The 27,771-nt window shown below is 40.6% G+C and overlaps 2 protein-coding genes across 2 annotated transcripts; one reads left to right on the top strand and one right to left on the bottom strand.

Annotated features, from left to right (window-relative positions):
• Positions 1-324: 324 nt before the first annotated feature.
• slc22a13b (solute carrier family 22 member 13b) lies at positions 325-6,248 on the top strand (the record flags this gene model as incomplete). The annotated part of the gene is made up of 10 exons (XM_080854734.1): positions 325-699; positions 822-925; positions 1,105-1,259; positions 1,570-1,738; positions 2,231-2,351; positions 2,463-2,557; positions 2,731-2,945; positions 4,774-4,882; positions 5,417-5,623; positions 6,185-6,248. The coding sequence occupies 10 exons, from the start codon at positions 325-327 to the stop codon at positions 6,246-6,248; spliced, it is 1,614 nt and encodes a 537-aa protein (XP_080710860.1).
• Positions 6,249-17,768: 11,520 nt separating this feature from the next.
• On the bottom strand, positions 17,769-24,563 carry LOC308377978 (uncharacterized protein). The gene is made up of 4 exons (XM_080854765.1): positions 24,433-24,563; positions 22,387-22,532; positions 21,696-21,743; positions 17,769-20,645 (listed from the first exon to the last, which is right to left on the bottom strand). Exons 2-4 carry the CDS (start codon positions 22,447-22,449, stop codon positions 17,910-17,912), a joined length of 2,847 nt encoding a protein of 948 aa, XP_080710891.1. The 5' UTR covers positions 22,450-22,532; positions 24,433-24,563; the 3' UTR covers positions 17,769-17,909.
• Positions 24,564-27,771: the final 3,208 nt, after the last annotated feature.

A 27,771-nucleotide genomic window follows, 5' to 3' on the forward strand; every position in this document is an offset into this window, starting at 1 on the left:
TTGGCTGATTCTGCTCACAGAGTAACAAAGTCTACCCGGCACGTGGATTTGGTTGCTTCAAACTTGCCTAGATCAGCAGGATAGCGCTGCGCTATTCTTACGCCTGTTACCTGCGAGTGTGTAGTTGAGATTTGTCCAACTCTGATGGGTTGTATTGTGTGTTATTCCTACTAGCCTTCTTATGTCACGTAATCTACTATTTGAAAAAATGCGCCAGTAATGTAACTGTTGAATTTAAACGTGTCTGAAATTTTATGATTTAATTTTCATTAAGACGCGAGGAGTTTTGGATAACAGGAAAAGGACTAACGTTTTATTCCCACAATGATCGGCTTCGGGCAGATATTGACGGAAATCGGAGAGTTTGGGGCTTTTCAGAAGCGGCTGCTTGTGGTAATATGCGTACCCAACATCTTCTCTGCCTTTCACATGTTCGTTCAGGTTTTCACCGGGCTTTCCTTCGCTCATCACTGCAACACGGACTGGATCTTGAAAGTTGAGTCTAATCTGACTTATGACAAAGTCTTAAACCTAACAGTCCCTTTGGACGATGGTGGAAAGTATGACAGCTGCAAAATGTTTACACCTGTGGACCAAGACTTGGATACTATTGAAAAGTACGGGCTGAACAGCACGACCAAATGCATTGACGGATGGAAATTTAATGCACCTCAAGGAACTACCTCTACAATAACAGAGGTATATCGCATCTTAATGTAGAACAATACTGTGACCAACGGAGTCGAGGGCTGACATGCACAAGTTAAACAAACACTTCTGCTGCAGAGTGATGTTTTTTTCTCTCTCCGCCCTATGCGCAGTTCAGCTTGGTGTGTGAAAACAGATCACTGAACGAGGCGTCTCAGTCCATCTACATGGCTGGACTCCTGATCGGAGCGCTGGTGCTTGGGCCAATGGCAGACAAGTATGGTTGACGCGTGCCGCAAAAGTTCTCAATAGGCCCTTGATTGGTCGGCCATTACACTGTCTGATAAATTTAAATTACAATAAAATAAAGTTAATAAAAGAATGAAGAGAAAGGATATTCAGTTCTGCAGTTATTAAGCAATACTGTACCATTAAAGTATGGCACTTTTCTTGCAGGTTTGGTCGGCGGTTTGTCATTCTGTTGTCCCTGCTCCTGCAGTTGCTCTTTGGCGTTGCTACTGCATTCTCTCCAAACATTTATGTCTATATTGCACTCCGATTTGTTGTCGGCATCACAATATCAGGGATCGCCATAAATGCATTTGTCCTAGGTTGGTAGGCACATTTTCCTGAGGTCTTTCCTCTACTATCCACTATTCACAATCTAATGTCCACCCTCACTTTAGTGTCATCTGGATTGGATAAAGGTTTTTAAATGCAATGGCAATGTGTCATTTGATGCTGTTGTCATCTCTGGCTTGTAATGCGCAAGGCTGCCTATATCAAGTTTATGTAAGGTGCCCACGGAGCATCTTGATATAATAAGGAGCCAGATGTGTCCCACACCTCGCCAAGCAAAACAACTAGAAGACAAAAAAGAAAGAAACTCAAACGGACTCTCTCTGGCATGCCGTCTTGCAGGGGCTGAGTGGTGTGGCACGTCGAAGCGGGCCCTCTTCACCATCCTGTCGCATGGCTGCTACGCCCTGGGGCTCATGCTGCTGTCTGGCGTCTCCTACGGCATCAGAAACTGGAGGCTCTTGCAGCTGGTGCTGTCCGCCCCCGTCTGTCTGCTTGGTGTGTACTACTGGTAAGACCTGACACACAGGGGAAAGTTCTGGACCAGACCAAACAACCCAGCTAAAGGGGTGTTCAGATACATTTCTGCTACCATTATATGCTACCATTATATTAGTGGTCAAAGGGAGATGAAAACTGTTACTATGTACTCATCCTCATTAGCCAGGAGAGCTTCACACGTACCCTTACGTTTTTCGTGAAACACACAAGGAAGGCGAGTAAGCCTTTTTCGCTCTGTGGAGATGGATAGCAGCCAGATCTGTATGGTCGCTACGTTTTTAAGCAACTACTGGAATGAATGACAGCATGTTATTTTGGAGGGAATCCCCTTTAAATGTTGTTGAGTTAGGTGGACACCTAATGTCAATGTGAACCTCAGAATGTATTTCAAAACTGTAAATTAGAACACTGATAAATATAATGTGATGGGTCGAGGGATCTTACAGTTAAAGAACAGTTGTCTCGGCCCCTTTTATCCACCATGCATCTTGCTATTTTGAAGGATCCTTCCAGAATCAGCCCGATGGCTCCTCACACAAGGCAAACAAGAACGAGCCCGGAAAGAAATTCAGAAGGTTGCTCGGGCGAATGGGAAGAGTGTTCCAGAATCTCTGCTGGATAAGGTGTGTTCCATAGCTCAGTGTTATGGCAGGACTCCATGTATTGTTGTTGGTGTGTTAATGCTAAGCTCCAGCCAAACCAGCTGATTTGAAAAGCTTTCTGTCTCCCATTAGCTAGAGGCTGAGAACACAGCCAGAACTGGCAGCATGTTGGACCTCTTCAGAATCCCCTACCTCAGAAAAAGAGCCCTCATAATGAGTTATATCTGGTTAGTGCACAACACTGACACTGCCACACAAACAAATGAACACCATTTCCAAATCAACAAAAGGCTAGAAACTGTGAACTGCCCATGTGCTTATTCCAATCTCCTTTGGGTTTTTTTGGTGCTTGCCAGTAAGGACTTCCTTTAGATCGTCCTCTCTTGTGCTTTCTACACAGGTTTGTAACCAGCCTGGTCTACTACGGTGTGAGTCTAAACGTGGGCAACTTTGGCTTGGATATCTACCTCACTCAGTTAATATTTGGCCTCGCCGAGCTTCCTGCCCGGCTAGGCTGCTTCCCTTTGATCGAACGCTTTGGGAGGAGGATCTGCCAGAGCATTGCCCTTTTTGTTAGTGGAACAGCGTGCCTGGTCATTCTTGCCATTCCAGAAGGTATCTCACCACAGCTAATTGGCTATCGGTTGTGATACAGCTTCTAATAATGTGTTAAGAGGATTCGAAGTTGCTCTGTTAAACTATGATACTTTTTAAAATAACATATTGAAAAAGTGTTTTTCACTGGCCAGTTCAGATACGTTCATACATGGTTAGTGCAGTAATTTCCTTGTAGTCATTTGGTACATTAAAGAGCCATTTTCTGCATTTTCTACATTTGTTTTGTTCTTGAACAACAGGACTGAACAAGTCGTCACTGTTTTTATTAGTACAATATTCGCCTGTGGCAAGTTACACCCTTTCCCCCCATCTGGTCTCTTGCGTTTGCATTTTGGTGGGGAAAGTCCTGGTTGGAACTGGTTGTTGTCAACCTTCATAACTAGTTTCAGCTGTAGCCAGTCTCAGTTATTCAACCACATTTGGTCCCTTTTCCCCTGCCTCTTGTATTGCTTTCAGTGGTCTGTACACAGCATCCCTTTAAAATTGATCTGGTCCTGTTTGACCCCTGCTTGACCCCTGCTCATGTACTGTAGCCTCTAGACCTTGACCTGAGTCAGAATCTGCTAATGCTGTGTATGTCATCAGAATTTTGGTGTTTTGCCCAGCCAGATCTACTCTGTTCTACTACTAATTTCATTTGCAGTTACGTATATGCTGAAACAGAACTCATAAGCAACTGTGGTTTGCCGTATTGTAATAAGTAGTAAAATTAGACATAGTCTTTGTCCTAAAAAAGAAACATTTGACTTGGAAATGTAACCTCACTGAAAACTGAAGTTTCTAATTTAGTGCAGGAGTGCAGGGATACTCAAACTGATGGAAACTAGACATATCGCATAGCGGTGTGTAATATGAACGCCGGATAAAATGAGAGAATGAGCAAGAATTGAGTGAAATAACAAGATATTTTCGGTTTCATTATCTTTGAATGATTTCTGGCAAGATAGAATAAAAGGAGTGTGAAGCAGTAGCTGTGAGTTACATTCTGCTGTGTTGAGAACTGTGTAGAGAATATGAGGGTGACTTTATGACAGATATATTCTTATGCTGAATATCAGCATTTTTGTGTCATTTACATGTACACATAAGCAACAGTATGAGGTTCAGTGTATAACTGTACTTGCCATTTATTTAAAGTTGTAAAATATGCATTTATATATAAAATGCAGGATTATTAGTTCTCTATCCTAATAATAATAATAATAATACGTTTAAATATAACCGCAAGCAGCGATCATTCATGTCTAAACAGAATATAAAAACTGCCCCAATTAGCAAAGGGTTGAGTGATTTGACTGCTTCAAACAGTAAAAGGTGACCATTTGAATGTAAAGACAAAACACATTTTGAAGATAGACCAAACCATGTCATAGGAACAGAGTAAAACATGTTTTAGCAACATATTATGGCTGATTTGTTTGAAATTGGGTAAATAGTTTTAATATACCATTTATGAATGCGCCTATAATGACATTACAATTGTTTTTTCAAACAGGCATGCATTGGCTGCTGAATTTATATTGGCTCTTGATGGCCCTTTTGTTGAGCAAGTCAAATGGAACTTTAAGAGATTTGAGCAAATGTAGTAAATTGTAAGCATACCAAATTAAATCTTTTTTTTGCTTAACTGGTTCTTGAGATATTAAAATATCAGTGCAGTGCCCCCCTCACAAAATGTTGTGAAGTCTGATCCTTTACATCACAAGATATTGGCTAGTGAAGTGCTAGCAGCGGTCGTAATTACACTCCAATATTGCATGAATGGTGTTTACATTGTCATGTCTCTACACAGCAAATAAATATGGCTAAATGTTGTGTTGCCTAGACCTTCCCGTGGTGGTGACAGTGGTTGCTGTGCTGGGAAAGTTCTGTTTGGCTGCCTCCTTCACCATTGTCTATGTGTACACTGCTGAGCTCTACCCTACAGTGGTGAGGTGAGTATGCCTTCCCAACTCACGTGTGATGTTCATGAGGGTATTATATAGACCCAGAGAGTGTGACAGATTTAAGCGGCGTTCGTTTACTTTATTTGGTTTCATGCTATGCTTGCTACTTTAGCCCAGGAAGTGCAAAAATTACAGTTGGGGTCTGGTTTCATGACGCTCATTTTTGGCACCAAAACTATAAAGAGCCAATCACCTGAGTGACAAATGGCACGACCGATGGCCACAGTAACCAAAACGCCACACTGACTGGCCACACTGGTGCATGATTGAAACCAGCCTATGGGAAACAAAGTTCTTGGCACCAAAAATAGCTGATGCTCACTGGCTGAAGTCTGATGTGTTTTTTTTTTTATTCTCATTTTGCCTTTTATCTCTGGTTCCTCTCATTGATGTTCAGGCTTGTTATCGTCAATTTGAATTTTGGAACGTATTTCTGGTCAAGTCCTGTTGTGTGTGTGTGTGTTTTTTTATATGATTGATGAATATGTTTCATATAGTGACTTTGACTTGGCTCCCACACAGGCAAAGTGGTGTGGGGTTGAACTCCATGTGTGCACGAGTGGCGGGCATCCTCGCGCCCCTGATCGGTCTTCTTGGGGTGTACCACAAGGCCATCCCCATGATCATTTACGGCTCCCTCCCGTTTTTGGGAGGCGTGCTGTGCTTCATGCTCCCTGAGACCCTTAACGTAGAGCTGGCAGATCACGCCGACCCACAACCGGATCAGCAGTGAGTGGATCCACCTTTAAATTTCCCTCACTAATAATGTTTATGGTAGTCTACGTTTCATAGTGATATGGTGCTATAAGCAGCGATTGGATCCACCTTTAAACATCCCTCACTAACAGTGGTGTAGTGGTCCCAGGAGAAGTGGGTGTTTTTTAAAGCAGCCCATACAGCACAGGATAAACACCCTGTTTTGAGAAGTGGGTATACTCAATGCTGACAGAAAAATTAGTGGGTATACTCCGTATACCTGCGTATACCCTGGACTACACCACTGCTCACTAATAATGTTTATGGTAATGTTCTACGTTTCATAGTGATATGGTGCTATAAGTAGCGATTGGATCCACCTTTAAACCTCCCTCACTAATAATGTCTATGGTAATGTTCTACGTTTCATAGTGATATAGTGCTTGAGTCTAGAGGTAAACTTATATGATTGTGAGTACCATGGGTACCAAATGCCACTTTATATAGTTGAGGGGCATGCTGTTTATAGTGTCATACATAGTATAGTGGCCATCTTGAACGTTAACACATCCTGCTTGTCTTTTATTTTGTTAGAGAACATGAAAGGTTACCTTCCAATGATAAAGAGGAGAAAGCACTTCAAACCTCCAAACTGTGAAGACATCAGACCCAGTTTTGAATATTTAAATGATATTGTACATAAACTATTCCCCATCTGAAATGCCATTAATGTCTTGAGAAAAAAAAAAAATTTCTTACAATTTACACTTTGATATGAAATTGAAATAAGACATAAAGTATATATTTTAGAATATAAAATCCTTATGTTATTTCAGCCTTTATATTCTGTATGACGTAAAAATGTATTATATCTATGTAGATTTTATTTCCCAATTTATTTTTTTTAAGCTGTACTGTATGATTCTGGGCCCCTAGAAGCAGCTCATAGACCAACAACCATGTGCTTACGTGACATATTTAATACCTGTAGATTGCCTACAGGAGTCACACCACATCAGCACATGATGCAATAAGCTCTAATAATGGATTTGATTTACCAACAAGTAGCACATTCATGGACAAAATGGTTAACATCATACAGGATATACAAGACTAATACCACAGGCAGTAGCTGTGTCTGTTTGCGTTGTTCCTGGCCCATCATGCATTACCACTGACCCAGCCTGACCTATCACAACCAACCAAACAAGGCTGGCTTGCTTAATATACCCTAGCATTATTTAAATCACCTTCATATGATTTTTTATTTGTAAAATGAAAATAAATATGCCTGTTTTAAAAAATATATTATTTTTGTTCTTTTTTCAGTTTGTTTGCTAAGTATTTTTGTATCTTTTCATTGGATGGATATTCTGGTATAACCATGATACAACTGAGTATAAAATGTTAATTAACCAGAAAAAGGGTATTCCACAACCAAAAATCCCAGATCACCTTAGAGGTGTCTTGACAATTCTGTCAGGGGTCCCAGAATTCTTAGCAGTGCCCATGTCACTGACACACTCACACATACACACACACTAGACCTTCAAAGACATAATAGGACCTGACATATTGTGCAAAACACACATTTAAAGCAGTACAAGTTGATAATGATCAGACTGAGAGCGTTTCTAGCTACAGAATCAAGTATTGGTTTGGTTGGGGCTTGTCTTTTTTTTTTCTTCTTTTCTTTTTGATGGGAGATTGGTATGGGTAGGTTGTGGCTGTGTATCTACCTATATATTAGCAATTCCTCCGTAACAAAAGAGAACATTATTTAGATTACATTTTTTAGCCCTATCTAGTCTATATGTATGTGTTTTGTTTCCCATAGTTGTGTCAATAAAGCATGTCTATTTGAACTATTGAACTGAGAAAGAGAGGGAGACTGACAGAGAGAGAGAGAGATAAACCTTCACTTGACAGACTTGGCTGTCAGTTCACGGCTCACTATAATGATTGGTGATTGGCTATCTAGCTTGGTTTGCTGTTCAGACATGTCAGTAAATGTTTTTTTGGCATCAGCATAAATCAATATATTGTGTAATACCCACGCTCTATGATTGACCTTCACTGTAAAAAATATGCTTAAAATTAACAGTGAAATGGCGTAAAATCGTGACATCAAAAAACTGTAAATAGAAATACAATAGAGTATTGCTAATTTCACAAAAAAAAATTGGTACAATACTAAACGGAATATAACTGTTCATTTTAAAGTAAGAATATGCATATTTTTTTATATGGGTGTAAATTACACGAAGAAAAACTGTAATACAAGAAGCAAAGCAATGCAGTTTAAATTACAACCTGGTGGTGTTAAAATACTTAACGAAATATAAATGTTAATTTTAAAGTAAGATTATGCATATTTCTTTTTAGAAACGACATATGGCTGTAATTTTCAGGATGAAAAACTGTATTACAAGAAGCAATGCAATGCAGTTTGAATTACAACATGGTGGTGTTAAAATACAACTGTTAATTTTAAAGTATTTCTTTGTTGTTGTTTTTACAGGAAAAATCTGGCAGCTGAGTTGCCAGAATAATTCTGTAAAAAATATGGCCAAACCGTAACCATCTTCACATAACATAACATTGTAAACCAGTAAATTTCAGTTGTGTCCAGTGAAGAACTGATATTCCCTGTTGCAAGGTGGCATATGTTATATAATCCCTTGAAAAGGTAAAGTTTTCTCGATCATGGTGGGTATTATTTGTGGGAAAAATAACAGAAATGATATGCGTAACTTACATACACTATAGAAACTTTAAAAAAAACATTAAATGAAATGAAAAAGTTATTATTTTCTTTGGTATTTTTGTCATTTTCAGATTTGCAATGATTGCTGGGTAATATGTATGTTTGTTCATGTGACGAGACGGTACAATATAGCTAGTCTCTCAATTTGCTGACAGTGGCAACAGCAGAGCGACCCTTTTCCAAATTGAAACTCATTAAGACCTACCTGAGGAGTAGGAGAGGCTGAATTGTCTGGCTATCCTGTCCATTGAAAAAGCAATCATGCATCACCACTTTTATATTTGAAAGGCATCGTTTCGGCTTGCAGGCCTGCTGTGTACAGTCAACATGTCGGTCTTGACATTCAGATTTTGCGCCTAAACTAGCTATATCATATTGTCTCATCACCGGACAACAACATACAGTGGTGGCCAAAATTGTTAGAACACTAGGCATATTTAAGAGGTTTCAGTTGTTTTTGTTGAATTGGCCATTAAAATACCCTTAAAACTAATGAAATACCTACAAAGTCATCATTATGCTCTATAAACCATAGAATAGAGCTATCATAAATAGATTAAGGTCAATTTCCGTACAAAAACAAACTAGGCCTATTTCACTGTCAATGTCACACAATCATGTTCCTTCACAGAAGAAGCCAAATTACTTGTTTTATCATTGTCAGGTGTGGTCGTGGTTAAATTGATGGTGATGGAAGAGTCTGGTGATGCAGCTCTGTGATTCTTTTGAATGTACAAGGCCTATCTTCCGCATTAAGTGATTGGTAACATAAGGGTTTTGTCACTGAGGCCACACCACCTATTGTTTTAGATTCAAAGCCTCTAGAGGCAGTCTTAAAGCAAATGTTGCTCTTTGAACATGGCTAAGGTGAAGAATGAGCTAATGAGTGAGCAACAGGTTCGAATAAAGGCCCTTTTTGATGCTGACTGTAGCCGCATAGCCAAGGACTTGACATTCAGTCTAAGCACTGTAAAATACACTTTAGACCGCCATGCCACCAGAACCGAAATGGGAGAGGCTGAAAAAATGTGTGGAGAAGTGAAGCATCTCAGAATTCTCAGTCTTAAGGACTGAAGAAAGACTTCACGAGAATTGGTGATGAGATCAACACCACAATGACTAATGGTTCAATAGTGTTCCCAAGAAATGGGAGAGGCTGAAAAAATAAACTGTGTGAAGTGAAGCATCTCATAATTCTCAGTCTTAAGGAATGAAGAAAGACTTCACGAGAATTGGTGACGAGATCAACACCACAATGACTAATGGTTCAATAGTGTTCCCAAGAACTGTGCGTCGGAACCTGTGAGAAAAATAACTTTTTGGCAGAATAGCAGCACAGAAACATTACTGAAAGAGAAAAATAGAGTGAAACGCCTGAAATTTGCAAAAGAACAAGAAATGGACAAAGAAAGATTGGTATAAAGTGTTGGGGACTGATGAGTCCAGGTTTGAATAGTTTGGCAACAAGGGAAGAGTGTATGTTTAACAAAGTGAGGGGGTGGGATATAAAAATGAGTGTCTCTAGCCAACAGTTAGACTAAGAGGGGGTAGTATTATGGTGTGGGGTGCCATTTAATCCTCAGGAACAGATGACTTTGGCGAAATTGATGGCATCATGGATAAGAAAGTATACCATAACATTCTGGTGAGGCATGGAGTACCTTCTGGGAGTGGCGTTAATGGGCCTGGATTTATTTTCCAAGAGGACAAGGACCCTAAACATTGTTGTAACTATTGCCAGTACGACCTGTGGCAGAAGGAATCTTCTGGAACATTGAAAATTATGGACCGGCCCCCTCAAAGTCCGAACCTCAAACCCATCAAGCAAATTTGGGGCGAGTTGGAAAATAAACTGGACAGATCTAGTGTACATTCAAAGGAAAGCCTTTGGCTTGAGTTGCAGAAGGCATCGGATAACATTAGTGTTGAAGTTCTCAAGAAATATATTGCCAGAGAGATGTGCTGCTGTAATTGCTGCCAAAGGTGGGCTTACCAAATATTAGAGTTAAAAGTGGATAAAAACAGTAGGAATCACTTCATCTGATATTTGTTGTGCTCAGAACAACCATCTGCATGTTTCATTTACATTATGAAATTAAATAATGTTTCGGAGACAAAAAAAAGGTCAATATTCTCAGATCTGTAAGGTGTTCTAATAATTTTGGCCACCACTGTACATATTACCCAGAAATCATTGCAAATCTTTATATGACAAAAATACCAAAGAATATAAGAACTTGTTCATTTCATTGAATCTTTTTTTAATAGTTTCTATAGAGTATGTAACGGTGCAAACCCATGCCACCGTTGTGAGCGACGCGATTTCTAAACCCAATGCATTTCAACGGGAGCCAGTCCATTGTGACGTAGATGAGCGATCTGAGCGACGCGATCGATGAAAATTCGAACATGTTGAAACTTATGCAAATGAGGAGCGATTTTTCCCGGCAGCGGCCAATGAGATTGTTTGGTGTCGTCTTTGACGGTTTGAAAATTGTAGGACTGTATGCTATTTCCACACGCTACACCACGCCCACTCAAAGCGATGGAATTCGGTCACATCGCGTCGCGTCGCTGGCATGGGTTTGCACCGTAAGAAGCATATCATTTTGTTATAGATTGTTACTATTTTTACCACAAATAATACCTACCATGATGGAGATACAGTATGTTTACCTTTTCAAGTCTATAGCTAGCATTACAAACTCTCCTGAATGCATTACCAGTTCTTCTCTGTATTTATGCTGCAGAAACTGGAGTCATAGACTTCTGTCAGACGCAGTATAAGAGGGTGATGGCTTCAATTTAGACATAACATGTCTACGGGCCCCCAAGAACCGTGGGCCCAGGTTTAACCACACCTGCTGCACCCTTCAGTTAAGGCCCTGTTCCCAACTGTTATTAATACATTAAAATGTCTTATATTATAAAGAACTTTTTAGGGGATCTGCATGATAAAACAGTTGAATAATAGTGTTATAATGAGACTTAAGCAGTTAAATAATGTTGTTTGCATATTTCTCAGTGAAATTGAAGGGGATTGACATCAACTGGATGTACATTTTACTGAAAAATCTGGTTTTATAGCATAATGGTCATGCAAAATCAGCATAAATCCAATGTTAAAAGTACTGGTTTACAATGTAATATATACATTATAAACTGTTAAAGATACATATTGCTCTTGGAAGATGGTTACGGTTTGTCAGTATTATCTACTGAATTATTCGGGCAGTCTGCCAGTTTTTTCCAGTAAAAACAACAGGATTTGTTTTACAGTGTAGCATAGCAGTGATGTAAATATAGCTAAAGTTCAATGTTAAATAACCAGGCTTAAAATGTTACATTTACTGAACAAACTTGTCCAATTTAACATAACAGTGATGTAAATATTGCTCAAATCCAAGGTTGAATTTACAGGTTTAAAATGTTGAATTTAATGTGCAGCACTTGATTATGCCAACCCCTCCTTCTGACGCTGCTAATCAAGTTCCATTCTGCTACACAGTCTGTCTGTTTTTTTTTTCTATAAGCACCACAATTTACAGGGCGAAAATTCTCCGGTTAAGATTAAAATATTAGGGGCTATATAGCCCCAAGTGATCAGACCTAACGACGCCACAAGATCAGACGACCTCTAGACCACTTGCATTCAGGCTGAGGGCCCATGTATCCCTTTGTGTATTGCTAGGGGCCTTTAAGGGTCAAACCTGGAGCAGCGGGGCTTACTTGGTGCAGGTTTTTAGGGCCCCTGCAACCAATAGGCTTATGTGGTAATTATATTTTATTATGTATTTTCTGTGTGTTATCTTGAATCCTAACGTTTCTGACAAAAATAGACTAAAACGTTTCTTATTCTGAGTGAAGATTTAAAGAATTATAGTTTGTGGATATGGTGGCTGTACACTGAAAGGGTGTGATGCAATACCTGTGACTTTCGTTCTGTGGTGCTGTGACCTGTGTGACCTGAGGTGTAAGTGTGACTTTCTGTGAAATGTATTTGTGATAACATTTGTGACACAATTTGTGAATTGTATTAAATATAAACATTTTGTCAAAAGTACATTTATACATAAGGAACAATATGAGCTTATTTGTATAACTGTACTTGGAATTTATTGACAAAGATTTGAGAAATGTACATGTATTTATTAAATGTTGGATTATTAGTTGAAGGCAAGAATATACATCAGCCTTGTCTGTGAAGTCTAAGTATATTGTCGAAGAAAAAAACACTTTGACAAACACTATATGACAGAACTGCGCTGCAGCAGTGGTCATAGTTAATATAAATGCATTAAATTACTTTTCACAAACATTTTAGAGTTTGAAGTATAAGGCTAGTGAAAATATACTCACGTTTGTCAGCAATTAGTATAGTAATCTTTATACATTGAGTTCTCACAGAGTGTGGCACAAATACACAAAATAGACGGTCCCTTTTTATCATATCAATTCAAATGTAACTAGACTAATGATGTTAGTGTTTATCTCTCAGTTAATCATCATACACTGACATTTATATTTATTGATTGATCTTTCAAATGTACAAACACATTTAAAATATAAAGATCTGGAAAAAAAACAGAACTTCAAAATCACTTTTGAGCACCACTTTTGATTTTCATACCCTACTACTCTATATGTCATCTGTGCCATTGACAGTGTATTGAAGCCAGCGGTCCTTGTGCTGAGGACGGCCAAAGCCCTCATCATAGTTGCCTTTCCTTTTGAATAACTGCTGGTAGTGAAACACGCAGTAAAACTCTCCATAAAGAGGCGCATAGTTGCCAATGCTGAGATGAAACAAAAACACATAGTTGCAGTTCAAAAAATGTCCTAATGGAAAAAATTAATTTATATTTAAAAATGACTGATTTGATTACATTTGTTTGATGCTTTTGATGCACAACAATATAAACTTTTGTGATTTGCAAACACAAATCCTGACCCTGTGAAAATCTTCACTCATAAAGTGAAGATTAACTTTTACATGTGATTTCCTAATGGAACAAATTTAATTTAAATAAAAAAAATTACTGATTTGATTAAATTAGTTTGATGCTTTTGATGCACAACAATATAAACTTTTGTGATTTGCAAGCACAAATCCTGACCCAGTGAAAATCTTCACTCATTAAGTGATTAACATAAACATAAATATAAAATTTATATTAAATCAGTCACAAATTTTCAAAGAAACTGATTAAAAATAAATAGAATTAGAAAAATCTTTCCTTCATTTTTGAATCTGAGAGTCTTTTCATGGAAATTTGACGTGCAAAAAATGTCATTGTGGTGATTCAATATGCATGCATTCCCTGTCCCTCTCAGATTAGTGACATATTCTCACCTCAGCTTCTTTCTGCAGTGTTTGCAACAGAAGCAATTTTTGTGAAATATGAATTTGTCTGTCACCATCCTCTCCATGGGATAGACGGGCTTCAGACACACGGAGCACTTGTCCTGTGCGGTGGGTTGAAACTGTAGTGACATTGTTTTAGTTATGAGTTGTGATGACACAGAGGCTGATTGCACCCCATATGATATGCAACGTTTAATGGTACTGCATTCCTGCCTTCTAGTTCTAACCTGCTGCCACAAAAGTGTCTTTATTAACTTAAATGTCTCCTAGAATTCACTTTTCAAAGCATGCATTACTGTTTCTAATTTATATTTAACGCCAGTTCATGATGTAGTTCTATGATGTTGTCTGGTCCTATTATTTATATTTAGGTATTTTAAAAATGAATTTGATATCAGATAAGAAAGTAAATTGCACAAAGCAACAGATACAGAAAAAGAAGAATCCATTTGACTCACAATCAATTTTTATTATTTCAGCAAAAAATGAGGCACAAACAAAAAAAATCTGAAGGAGAGATGAAGAAAGACACAAATATGAAATGGTATAAATGTAAAAAAAAAAATGAAAATAAAAAATAAACAAATGCCATCGCACTACAGTGTTTGGACAAGTCTGGAGCTAGTGTACTGTAATAAGGCACCCCAGCCCCGTGACTGCCTCTCCCTCAGGCTGATCTCCGTCTCATTTCCATTCCCCTCTCTCTGTAATAACATCTTTACAATGGAGGCCTGTCCTCTCTGAAGGCCGGTAAGTTTACTTTGGGATATGTCACAACTTCAGATCTGGTTGGGCTGGTTACTGTCTGGCTCCTGGATGACGTGGTGATCTCAGGCTGAGACGTCACCGCCGTGGAGGTCTTTGAGGAGTAATATCTGTTTCCAAAGCAGTCTGTTTTCTTGTGTTCTTCTTTGATCATTTTATTCCCACTTTCTCCCTTGGGCACTGTTTGTACCTCAAGCACATTGACGTGACATTGATTGAAAGGGTTGTCCATGAGACTAAGAGCCTTGGTTATGTATTGGCATTCGTTCTTATTACTCTCCTCTGTTCTGCCAGTGTTAATCATAAGATCCTTTGTAGACTGGAATCTCTCTGACTGTGGACTACGCTGCTGAATACTGCTTGTTGGTAACTGAGAGGGACTAGGAGGGTCTGACTCCTTTCTCACTCCTGACTCTATGGAGATAAAGGAGGGAGAGGATGGCGAAGCGGCTCTGTGTTTGACAGCTGGAATCTCAAGTTTTGGTACCTGTTTGCCCTCTTTCTGACCAGATGATCTGGAGCTTTGGTTCACCTGTGCAGCTTGCTTCTTTCCCCTCTGGGCCTTTTGTGATTTACTGGAGCCTATACTGATCTTTTGGATATTACTGAAGGAAGGAGATGCCTGTGCTGATGCCATAGACTCCTTGAACAAACCAGATAGCCCAGCGATGTCTGACTCGGACTTCAATGTGGAAACAGAGAGGAGAGCTTTTCGAATGGCTTCCTCAATGTCAACAAGTTTCGCCAGGGTTTGCTCTTTCAAATTCAAAATCTCAACGCTTGCTTTCTCAAGGTCACCAAATGCCAGGGCCATGGAGGACACCTCTGGTCCTTTTGATGGAGACTCACACTTCTCCTCTCTAAGATCAGTCTTGGCCTGTTTTGGTTTGATCTTCTTTGGTTTAATTCTAATCCAGTCTGGAACATTCTCAAAAATTGTCCTCAAAGCCTTCACATCTACTTCACTTGTGTCCTCCTCAATCTCCTCAACCTTTGACAGGATGATTTTCAGCTCCTCTTTTTTGCGCAGATTGTCAAAAATCTCCATCGCTGCTGTCTCATTCCCTCGCATGATCTCATCCCTGTGAACTGACAGCCTTTGCATTCTTTCTTGCTCACTCTCTTTCTTCACTTTCTTTTCCCTCATTACGACTTTGCATTCTTCAGGTTTCTGTCCATCATCTGTAACCATATAGGATTCAGGACAGCAGGCTGGCATAGCACTGTTACATTGCTGCGACGTAGACAATTGTGTTGTATTCATGACATTGTCCTTAGCCGTTTTCATCCGCTTGGGCTTGACAGGTCTGCTTTTTTTGCTCACATTCTTTTCAGGTGGAGCAAATTTCTTCAGCTCCGCTTGAAATCCTGACACAAACTCATTGCTAGCTTGCGAAATAGTAGAGGAAACCTGTAATCCCGTTTGAGAACTATTGGCTGTCTGTGCTTCTTGCTGGGAGACAGAGGCTTCCTCTGGGCTATTGCTGATGACGTGATGTTTCTTTTCCCCCTCACAGTCTGCCTGTTTTACACCTTCACCCTGCTCTAACCTGTCTGATCTCTTTCTTTCAGTAGTGTCACACTGATGGGTATCTGGTGTGCCTGTGCTTTCATGGTGTGTAATGTCCCTGCCATCTGGGCATGTCATTATACCCTTACAAAGGGCAGCTTTGTAAGACATAGGTTCTGACTCTAGCTTTTTCTTAGTTTCAAGTTCTTTGCAGGTTTCTGCCACTGCTCGTTTTTCTTCATGCTTTTCGATATTTAATGAAGACACGCTTCCCTTATCGGCAGCAGATTTTGTTTTCAGGTGATCAGGTTTAGGAGGAATCGCGGGTCTTGGCCCAGGAGGCTTCTTACCCTTCTTCTTAGGAGTCTTTGATGTAGGATGATGTTGTCCTTTGGTGTTTAAGCCTGCAGATGGTTCCGTTTTACATTGGTTTGAATGGGAAACTACTGCAGAAGCTTCATTTGATTCTAAGACAGCCACCTGCTGGTCCAATGGAGCCGACGCAGTGGGAGTTGAGTTGCTGTTATCAGGCAGGGTCACTAATTTACTATCATCAGGTAGGGTCACTATTTTACTATCAATAGGTGGGGTCACTATTTTACTATCATCAGGTGGGGTCACTATTTTACTATCATCAGGTTGGGTCACTATTTTACTATCATCAGGTTGGGTCACTATTTTATTATCATCAGGTGGGGTCACTATTTTACTATCATCAGGTGGGGTCACTAACTCGTCATTGTGTTTAACTACACTTTCCATTTGCACTGTTCGTTTTCTAACCTTCTTCTTAGGAGTCTTTGATGTAGGACAATGTTGTCCTTTGGTGTTTAAGCCTGCAGATGGTTCCGTCTTACATTGGTTTGAATGGGAAACTACTGCAGAAGCTTCATTTGATGCTAAGACAGCCACCTGCTGGTCCAATGGGGCCGACGCAGCGGGAGTTGAGTTACTGTTATCAGGTGGGGTCACTAATTTACTATCATCAGGCAGGGTCACTATTTGACTATCATCAGGTGGGGTTACTATTTTACTATCAATAGGTGGGGTCACTATTTTACTATCTACAGGTGGGGTCACTATTTTACTATCAATAGGTGGGGTCACTATTTTACTATCATCAGGTGGGGTCACTAACTCGTCATTGTGTTTAACTACACTCTCCATTTGCACTGTTCGTTTTCTAACCTTCTTCTTAGGAGTCTTTGATGTAGGACAATGTTGTCCTTTGGTGTTTAAGCCTGCAGATGGTTCCGTCTTACATTGGTTTGAATGGGAAACTACTGCAGAAGCTTCATTTGATTCTAAGACAGCCACCTGCTGGTCCAATGGAGCCGACGCAGTGGGAGTTGAGTTACTGTTATCAGGTGGGGTCACTAATTTACTATCATCAGGCAGGGTCACTATTTTACTATCATCAGGTGGGGTCACTATTTTACTATCAATAGGTGGGGTCACTATTTTACTATCATCAGGTGGGGTCACTAACTCGTCATTGTGTTTAACTACACTCTCCATTTGCACTGTTCGTTTTCTAACCTTCTTCTTAGGAGTCTTTGATGTAGGACAATGTTGTCCTTTGGTGTTTAAGCCTGCAGATGGTTCCGTCTTACATTGGTTTGAATGGGAAACTACTGCAGAAGCTTCATTTGATGCTAAGACAGCCACCTGCTGGTCCAATGGGGCCGACGCAGTGGGAGTTGAGTTACTGTTATCAGGTGGGGTCACTATTTTACTATCATCAGGTTGGGTCACTAACTCGTCATTGTGTTTAACTACACTCGCCATTTGCACTGTTTGTTTTCTAAGCTCATATGACTTTCCTGCATTCCTGTAAATCATTGCAGCTCTGAAATCTCCCTGGGTAACATTAACACTAGACTGGCCCAAAGACTTGAGCGCTGCCTGGATGTTACCTTTTACAATTTCCTCCTTTTTCCTCCTCCTCCTCCTCCACCTCTGGACGCTTACTTGAGCTGTCCTGTAAGGACTGGATAGTTTCCTGCAGATTACCCTCTTTAATCGCTGCCATGCCGTTGTCCCCTAAGGTCTCACACATTTTCCATCTGTCTTCGGCTTGGTGTTCAAAAGTGTTAGTTTCCTGTGGGGTTCTTTGCCTCTCTCCAATGATAACCACCCTTTGAGAATGGCTATCTGGTGAAGATGTGTACTTGTCTTGAACTGGGAAGCTATTTGGGCTAACTGGGAAACTGCTGTCTTTCTGCTGTGGCTCAGAAGGCAAGACATTTTCCTGGTCCATTGAACTGTCCCTCTCTGTTATGTGGGTCTTTTCCTGTTTCACTCTTGCCTCTTGTTTCTCTTGAATGCTATGCTGAAGTGCTTTTGCCTCCATTGTGGCTTGTTGAAGACTTAAAATGGCTGCCTGAAGATTGCAAAGATCATCCTCTACTGAATCCACCCACTTTTCTTGCTGGATTATCCCTTTGTCTTGGTTTTCATCACATGTAGTAGGTGTGCTCGTTTTGATAACCGGTGGGTCCCGCAACGGAACATCAGATATTTTTCCACATGGCATTGAGTAGCAGCCCTCATCTGTAGCGTTCTTGTGTTTGGTTTCATCAGGTGGACATTTTATTGCAGTGTTCGAGGCTGAAACGCTTGCTCTGTGTAATGTCTCGTTCTTTATGCCACGAGAATAATTAGGGTTGTGCATATCAGCTTGACAGGAGAAAATATTTTTGATGCTCTTCACATTGCCTGGTACAATCTCTGAGACATTCTCCTCCATAACGGGACCCTTTGCCTCCTCAGAGGGTGAGTTCAGTTCCTCTTCAGATGGTGCTTTCTGCAGGCTCTTAAGGTATTCCAAATCTCCCTTCTCAATACAGTTGCTGAACAGTTTCACATTTCCTCGCTCACCTTCTTCAACTCTGCTTGCGCCAGAAACTATTTTCTCCTGGAAACTGGCCAGAAGGCTTCTAATTGTTCCTTTAACATCTCCTTTTACTTCTTCCTCAGTCTCCTCAGGGGTGCTAATCTCCATGTTCTCCTCTTGCTGTGGTTGAAGTCTCTTCATGTCTAGTTCCTCATGACTGAAGAGAGAGTAGACGGACACTTGAGTGCCTTCATGGGAAGCCTCTTGGATAATAATGCCCTTCTTCGAAGAGCTATCTATGTTGAGAAGATCCTCAACTACCTGAACCAGATTGACTGTTCTGTATTCTCTATCTTGGTGTGCGGTAAATGGAAGCTGATGGACAGGCACGTCTATACTCTTGACCTCTACATTTCCCTGTTCGTCTTCCTTTATGAACTTTACACAGGATGTCAGGTGTGCCCTGGGTAAAATCTGGAGCAGAGTATTCTTTATATTCCCAGTAATGACCTCCTCCATCTGGATCTCTGGACATCTCCCAGAAGTAAAGTCAAACGTGGCTTTTTTGACAGCCCCAGCCTCAATAGACTCAACTATGGTTCCATGTGAGTGAATGACGTTGAAGTGATAGAGAGAGCTTAGCCTTTCATTCATGCTCATATCTGTTGTGTTAGCTCCTTCTATACAGTTAATTTGGTGAAATGGTATGGATTCAAAGAGGTGGGCTCTGTCCTTTACGTTGGCCTTTTGTATTTCCTCTTGAGCAGTGATACTCTCTTGTGTGGCCAAACTGTTCTGCAAAGAGATTTGCCCGCTTAGTATTTTCTCTCTCTCTTTCCAATTGGCTTTTTCAAAGTATTTGCCAGCAACAAATCCTGTGTTCTCTTTGCCCATAACACTGGAGCCTATTTGACCAGATGATTTTCTCTCAAAGAGATCTTTAACCTTTGAGATCCCCATGTACACCTCAGTGTCATCTTCCTGTGCATTTGCAGAACTTTCAGCCGTGTGGTCAACCATTTGTGTTTCCAGTGCTGGTTTTGTCTTTTTGTTTGAATTAAAAACTTTCATTTGTTTTTTAACTGCTCCCCTTTCCTCTTCTGAGACAACTACCTTAATCGTTGAGACATTCTGAGGGCTGTCCGTGTGTTTAGGGATTTTCTGAGACTCAAACATCATGCGTGTAGAACGAACATCAGCTCTAACCATGGTTTCCTCCCCAACATTGCCCTCTGTTTGATCTTTTGAAATGATTTCTGATGACAATTGAGGATATGACTGTGTTTGGTTTAGAGAACATTCCATTTGGAATGATGTAGTTCCAGAATTCTCGGGCTGAGGTCTTGCCATGGATTGCGCAACCCTGGGAGGCACCTTTTTCTTCTCTTCCCCCGGGGCCCACCCCTCTCCCTCTAAGTATGTTTTCGAGTCATCAGGGTCCCCAATGTTGTCGAGAGCACAGTTCTCAAATATCCATCGCCTCGACAGGACCTCTCCCTGGTATCCTGTGTCCACAGCTGTGCACTCAGGCCCCGAGACTTCTGCAAGCTCCTCGTCCACCACCCCATCCAGGCTCCCCAGCTCAGGGCAAGTGTGCTTCAAGAGACGTTTTAGCTCACATTTCTGGCGCTGCTGGTATAATGCAGAGAATTCCTCTTTAGAGGGCTGGGTGGGTGAGAGGCACGGGCGCGTGGGAGCTTGGGTCAAGTTTGCACACTTAGCCTGGGGTTGTTTCGCAGCACGCTTTGATGGATTGCCTGTCAGGTGTGACTCTGTAACGTCATTTTTGAAAGATTGGGGATCTTCTGACATCTTGAAGGAAAAGTTCAAAACACAAACATGTTATGTTTGCCTTCTTAAAGTCGCATTTGTGAAATTCTAGGTGAAAATGCAGTGTTAAATACCTGAGAGACAACATGCTTCATGCTTCAGGTAGTAGGTTAACCACCCAAGTCCATTAGTAATCCTATAGACAGTACTGTTGCGTGATTGTCTCTGTGTGTCTGTGTTTTAAAGCCAAGTTGTCAAAAGTTGTCTGAGGAGGTCTTGATTTGGCCCATCAAATCTGTGACCCAGCTTCAGCCAAATATTCACCAGCGGGTCATACCGAGTCAGTGGTTTGAGAAATTATCATTTAGTTTAACCAAGTGCAATACATTACTATTTATCGTTTTTCATCTTGTGCCAGTGTATGCATTTCTCTTTAAGACACCAATACAAAAATAACTTGTTTTCCAATTGACACGTATTATAAGGAGGAGCTACACATAGAGTGATTTAACATTCATCATGGAAAAAATATTTACACATTGGATGAGCGACTTTGACTCAAAACGTATCCATGTCTTTGATGCTTTCTCTAAGTGCTCCAGCCCACCATGAACTCTGCAGTAAACCCTGGAGATTAAAGAGCCCCTGGATTAAAGCATGAAACGAACAAACTACAGAATTCCTCTTTGAGTGATAGTGTGTATCATGGAAACCAGTTGGTTCAGAGCTCTGCCGTGTGTAAACCTCAGTCTTTGTTGCCCTACAAAATGCCCTAGCAACTGACGGGTATAGTACCCATTCATTTACCCCTTGTGGCACACTCACCGTCCAGACTTAAGGTTGTGAGTTTGAGTGTCCACATGGGGACTGGGCTTTTCATGACACAGGTTACACATACAGTACTTTGGCCTTGTGTATTAGTATCCAAAAAAGCAAGGCATATTTGCACGCTCAGTGCTTCTGTGCTTCCTTAAGAAACAGCAGTACAAGGTCCATTTCATGCATTACATTTGAATAAAAACTCACCAAACAGGCAGTGTACCTGCATTTGTTTACTTCATGCTAAAATGAACAGCACAACATTTGTCTTACCTTAATTGCTTTTGGTCTTTTTCCAGATGGGTTTAATGAATCCATTTCCTGAAAAAAATTGAGTTGTTATGCTGTAATGCTGCCAACATCGTTATCCATGGCAAACCTACTCTTGACTTTACAAACTAAATCTGATTATGCTGACGGTATAATCAGCTAGAAAGACAAGTTGCACATGAATCACGAGCAGATTTAGCCATTAGTTTATGCTAATCTTCATGAATTCTAGTATCAGCCACAGTCCAGCCTGCATTTAAATCACATTTATCCTTAGTTGCTTTCAAAGTTCAAAATATTGTTAGATGCTTTCAAAATTCGTACTGGGTGCACTTATTTATTTTACTGGCCTGTGTCAGGTTATGATTTATAACCAGTGTTGAAACAGTTTCATATAATAGGGTCATATCTGTTGTGTGTTGTATGGGCTGCGCAACTGCCCAGGAACTGCATATGTGCTTCTCTTAATGTGGTGACCACTTGGTTTCAAACTCATGCAAAGTGAAGGCATGCGCTGATCTTAAAGACTAGTGAATACTCTACACATTGATGTTGTTAAATCTGTCAGTGACCAGCTTGCTTCACCCAATATTTATATTATCATGGTTGTGCATACTTGTGTTTATATTATCATGTGTGTGCATAGTTATGTTTATATAATCATGTGTGTGTATACTTATGTTTGTCAACCAACCTGTTTCAGGTGATTTCCTGAGGTTTCTGCAGTTTCCACTTTCGACTGAAAGAGTGCAGACATGGCTTTGACGGAAATGGTCGATTTCTCCTGTCTGTAGACAAAGTCACTGTCCCTGAAGTCTGCAATAGATCTCCTCTTCTCTTCTGCAATCACCCATAAAACACTGCCATAAATCATACAGTACTAGTTCAAACTACAAACACCTGCGCCTCTGTATGCCTGTGAAAATCAATGCAGAGCTTTTACAGGCTGATCCACATTCATAGTAATCTTTATGCTATTGCTCTGGATAGTGTAGCATACTGTGATCCAAATGACTGTTGAAATGATAGCAGTTAGCATTACTAAATCAGAGTTGCTAATAGGAGTTTGCTAGTTTAACCTTTAACCTACTCAGCTGCTGGAACTATCTCTAGTATCTGCTAGTTTTCTGCCTTAAGGAATCGTATCAAGCACAACAACAGCTGTCTCATTCTCTACCGGCTAGAGTATTTAAAGGACGTGTTATGTGACTGAATACCACTATCCATGTCCACTTAGAGGTGCAAGGTAATATAAATATAACACAATGTTATGAAAACCTTGATGACATTGAACACTGGCAAGTAGAACACAAAGTAACAGAGAGATTCCAATAGTGGCATTCATGTTTTGTGAACGATGACCAAGCACCTCTGTAACTGTTATGTGAATTTGAGCACATTGTGGGCATGTAGCATCAACAGCTCCTTTTAAATAGCATTTTTTAGATGCAAGTTTTGAACAGAGCAGTCACAAGCTAGAGAATTGGGTTGGTCCCAGATTTACACCCTCGTGTCACAAATTCCATGCAGGATTTACTGATTATACACCTATGGCACATTCGGAAGTCAATTATATTTGTAATATGTTCATGAACAATCGAATATTCAATCACATATATTATGATATATATATATCATATATTTTATCATATAACCAAAATTACAGCTGTAAAAATAAAACTATCATGCATGCTGTGGGCCTACAAACATGAACAATACACTGTTAGCTATTGTTGGTGCAAGCAGAACTGGAGGATTATTAGACAGAAGCAGGCCCTTGTTTTGATGACTCTGATATGAAGGCCAGATACCCCATATTACTTCTGGCATTGGCAGTCCCAGGGGGGGACTATAGTCAAACCTCCAATGCCATACAGAACTCCAAGCACTTGTTAAAAATGTAGAAAAAATACTTTGTTGTTGACTCCTGGCTCCTCTAATGATTACTTCCTCTACTAATACGTTATTACAACCTCTAATAATGCATTATAACATCTTCTATTAATACATTATACATCCTGTACTTATATCTTATGACATCCTCTATTTATACATTAGCTGCATTGAGTCCTTCAAATAGTGCCTTTTTAAACGCCCCATCTGGAAGGTGGTGGACACAACCTTCAGCACAGACAAATGACTACGGGGGAGAGAGGTATGGCAATCCCAGACAGGTTTGTGCTCTTTGATTTCAGGATTGTCCATCTGGATGTCTTTCTTCAGGTGATTTTAGTAATTAACTGTGAATCCTGAGTGCTCTTGGTGTCTGTTGTCTCTTGTCTGTCTGTCTGTCTGTCTGTCTGTCTATCTGTCAGATTCTAACAGCAGAATCGAGTTTTTCAGTCCAGTGAACATGTATATGTACCATATGAACTGTAAGTGTGAAGAAAAAGAATTGATGATCAGCCAGGTATCTCGCATTGCCTATATGAAGTGATTATAGTTTGATGTTATTAGCATTTGTTAAAACAAAACAAAAATAGTATTAGTCTCATGACCATGACTCATGACTTCTCAAGACCAATAACATCTTATATCTAGATCTGTCACTATAAGTAGGAATCTGTCGTATTTGGTGGACAGACTATAAAACATCATCTGTCATTATTATTGTTATTGTTCTTGCAACGTTCTAATATGTTCCCACACTGTATGAATGTGACCAAAAGTGTCAACCTTGTTAATGTTTACTTAAAGCTTGTCCTTACAATGCTGTAATAAAAACCAAACACACACTCACCGAGGCAAAGGGAAGTCTGCTACTCATTGACCGTTCTTGCGCATGGTTCAGCTCAACTCGACTAGACTTGACTCGACTGTGACACTGTTGCTATCATTGGAGAGCCCCTGCCCTGTTCCCGCACAGTAGCAAGGGGAGGCTATATGTGTCTCTCCCCTCTCTCTATCTCTCTCCCTCTGTGTGTCACTGGGCCTCCGATTGCTCCCATTCTGGCAACAGCTGACCCTGTCATCCCAGCCATCTTCAAGGGATGGCGCTGCCAAACGGCTATTTTTGGACGAGGCCTGTGGCTTTTTCTATCCTGGCACCGGGCTGAGTCAATCACTAGCAGTGAAGGTTATTGTGTGGCCCCAATACTGTACCAGTCCCCCAACCTCCTCTACTGTGGGTCAATGTGATTCGCCGTTTGAAAAAAAGGGTCAGAGTATAACATGTTTTTTTCTAGTCGTGAGTGCTTGTTCAATGTTTTTTTGCTGTTAAAAGGTTCTGTGTATCTTTATAGAACTAGGGGATCTGTACACAGCATGAGGGTTCTAGAGAGAATGGTTTACTGGAAAAAAGTTTTAGCTGTGTAGAACAGTCAGACAAATGACAACCAAACGTGTTGTTAGAAATAGCTGCCATCAGAGGGCTTTTTGAAGACCATTTAAAAGTTGTTTGACGGGGATAAAGCAGGAACCCTTCATTTTATATGACGGTATGATGTTAAATAATACTAATTGACTCTAATTTCTCATTTCTGTGTGAGGGCCAGTACTTACTGTCCTCTGATGTTTGGTGCGTCCTGTCGAGATACACACCAGATACAGTCTTCCGCCTTTCTAGACGGGTCCTCCTTGCGGCCTATGAGGAAAAACAATGTATGGCAATGAAAATTAACATAAATATATGCCTCAGGCAGTTAATATTAGACTGGAATCCCAAAGTGATGTAAAAGTGAATACTTGAACAGCACTGCAATGCATTGTTAATAAGGACATCTGCAGGAGTCTAATCAGTGCATGGCATACCAAAGAAATGCAAAGCACACAAGAATATCGCCGCAATATGCAGCATGAACAGAATTTACTATAGAAAAATATTTCATGAAAACAAAATAATTCACTAATTAAACACCACAAAGACAATTGACTCAACTTTGGGGTCGCCTCCTCTTCCTCACTCATCAGTGGCTGAGGATCATGGGTACTGTTCTTCTTCACTTCCTCTACCTGTTTGTCCACTTCCTGTGTGTTTTCAACCTCCAGCTTGACTTGTGTGTCCCTGTTCACTGGGGCGGTGTTGTGGGGCTCACAACCACGCTTTCTCTCTCTTGGGGTCATGACCTGTGACTCAAAGAGTGCCCTGAGCGCACTGGTACCCCCTGGTGTCCCCCCACCACGGGGCAGGCTCTCCATGGACTTGGCGCGAGAGAGGGGCTGCCTCTCGATCAGGGACCTGGAGCGCTCCCTCATCCCGCGGCTCATCCTTGGGGGCTCCGGGGGGTCAGCCTCTGGGTCTCTCACTGTCTCAGGGACAGGGGCAGGGGCAGGTACAGGTACATGTACAGGTACAGGTACAGGCAGAGGTACTGGAGGGTTCTTAGACAAGTTACAAAGTATTTTTGTTTATTTGCACTATTTAATTTACACTTCAATCTTCAGGTGTGTGTTAAGACAGACAATCTTTCAATTTGTCAACAGTGTGGCATTTTATCATTTTTTTTTACATTTGTATCACTTGGTGGGAAACTCACCTTTTGCTTGTCATGCTCTGATTGTGTTTTCTTTCCTTTCGCTGAGACCTGATATCTATCAAAACACAAAGTAAGCATGCAGGTCAAACAATACACACAGAATTGGCAGATAATGGTGAACACATAATCAATTAGGAAGCACGGAGTTATACATTACATTCAATAAAGTGGAGGGTGTGTGTGGGTGTGCATGTGTATGTAAGTGAATTTATTTTAAAAGTGGACGAGTTTGTGTGTGTGTGTGTGTGTGTGTGTGTGTGTGTGTGTGTGTGTGGGTGGGGGTGGGTGGGTGGGTGGGGGTGTTGGACGAGTGGGTGTGTGTGTGTCTGTGTCTGTGTTTGTCTGTGTATGTGTGTGTACAGTATGTGGAAAGGGGGCTTTGACTCACTGTGCCACGAGCTGAGAGACAGATTTATTTCTCTCCCTGAGTCCCATCTCATTTACAGACAGTGTCCTGTCAGTGTGGACGCTCCTCAGAGACTGTGTCCTCCGCAGAATACTCTTCACTTCCATATCAGTGAGACACAGCTTACCTTGAACATACAACACACTACACCCACCCCAACACACGCACACACACACACACACACGCTCACGCACAAACACACACTTGTGCGCACGTACACACACACACGCACACACACAGACACACACACACACACACACAAACAAGCATACACATACACACACACATTGCCGATTCATGCATGAAAAGAGATACAAAAACTATTTCTAGCGGTTAATAGTTAATATAGTGATAGTTATAGTGATAGTTGTCAATTGTCAGCAGCTTTAGTTGACATTTAGTTTGATTGCACAACTGTTGAATGTATTACATTGCACCAGAGACATTTCTCAGATGATCTTTCAAAAAGTGACCAATGTAGCTAGCTACAAGAGCTGATGTTTTATACAGTACATAATTGAACAGATCTACAACAAATGTTAGTTGTTTTAAAGTAAAATGCCAATAAATATTCAAGATGTATGGAAGTATTACCTCTATATTCAGACAGTCCTCAGTCAGTAGGCTTCTGTGTGCTTCATCCGACTGTGTCACGAGACACACACACTGTGAAACGTCCATGTGCAAAGTCCTTCTGGTTTATTAGGTCTCCCTGTAGAAGCTGTAGAAGACACTCACTTTCGCTCAACTTTTAAATTCATGTTCCATTTCCAGTTCTAGATAATACAAAATTATACAATAATTTGTATTCTATGTAATACAAAACATTTCTACATGACTGAAGCTGATGTGACAGGTTACCAATGAGTACACTTGTGTTTATGAACAGTGATTTAAATCAGCCAATAGATTTAGAGTTGAATTGAATTCTCATTGATCAGATACTAGTGTAATCTGTTTGGGGATCCCAGCAGCATAAGCAACACAATGTCCCAAAGTAACATTCCTCTGTCATCTTTAATGATGTTTAAAGTCAGTACTACTGTGCCATGTGCTTCACCAAACCCTCTTCAATAGTTAAGCACTGAAGTGCAGATGTACGTACATTAGAGTGCAGCATGCAAGCAGCAAACTGGCCAATCCACACATGCTGTGCCTTTTCATTTTATGATGAATTAAGTAATCCTTTGGCTGATCG

Source organism: Sprattus sprattus, assembly GCF_963457725.1.
Source record: "Sprattus sprattus genome assembly, chromosome: 17".
NCBI classification, from domain to species: Eukaryota; Metazoa; Chordata; class Actinopteri; order Clupeiformes; family Clupeidae; genus Sprattus; species Sprattus sprattus.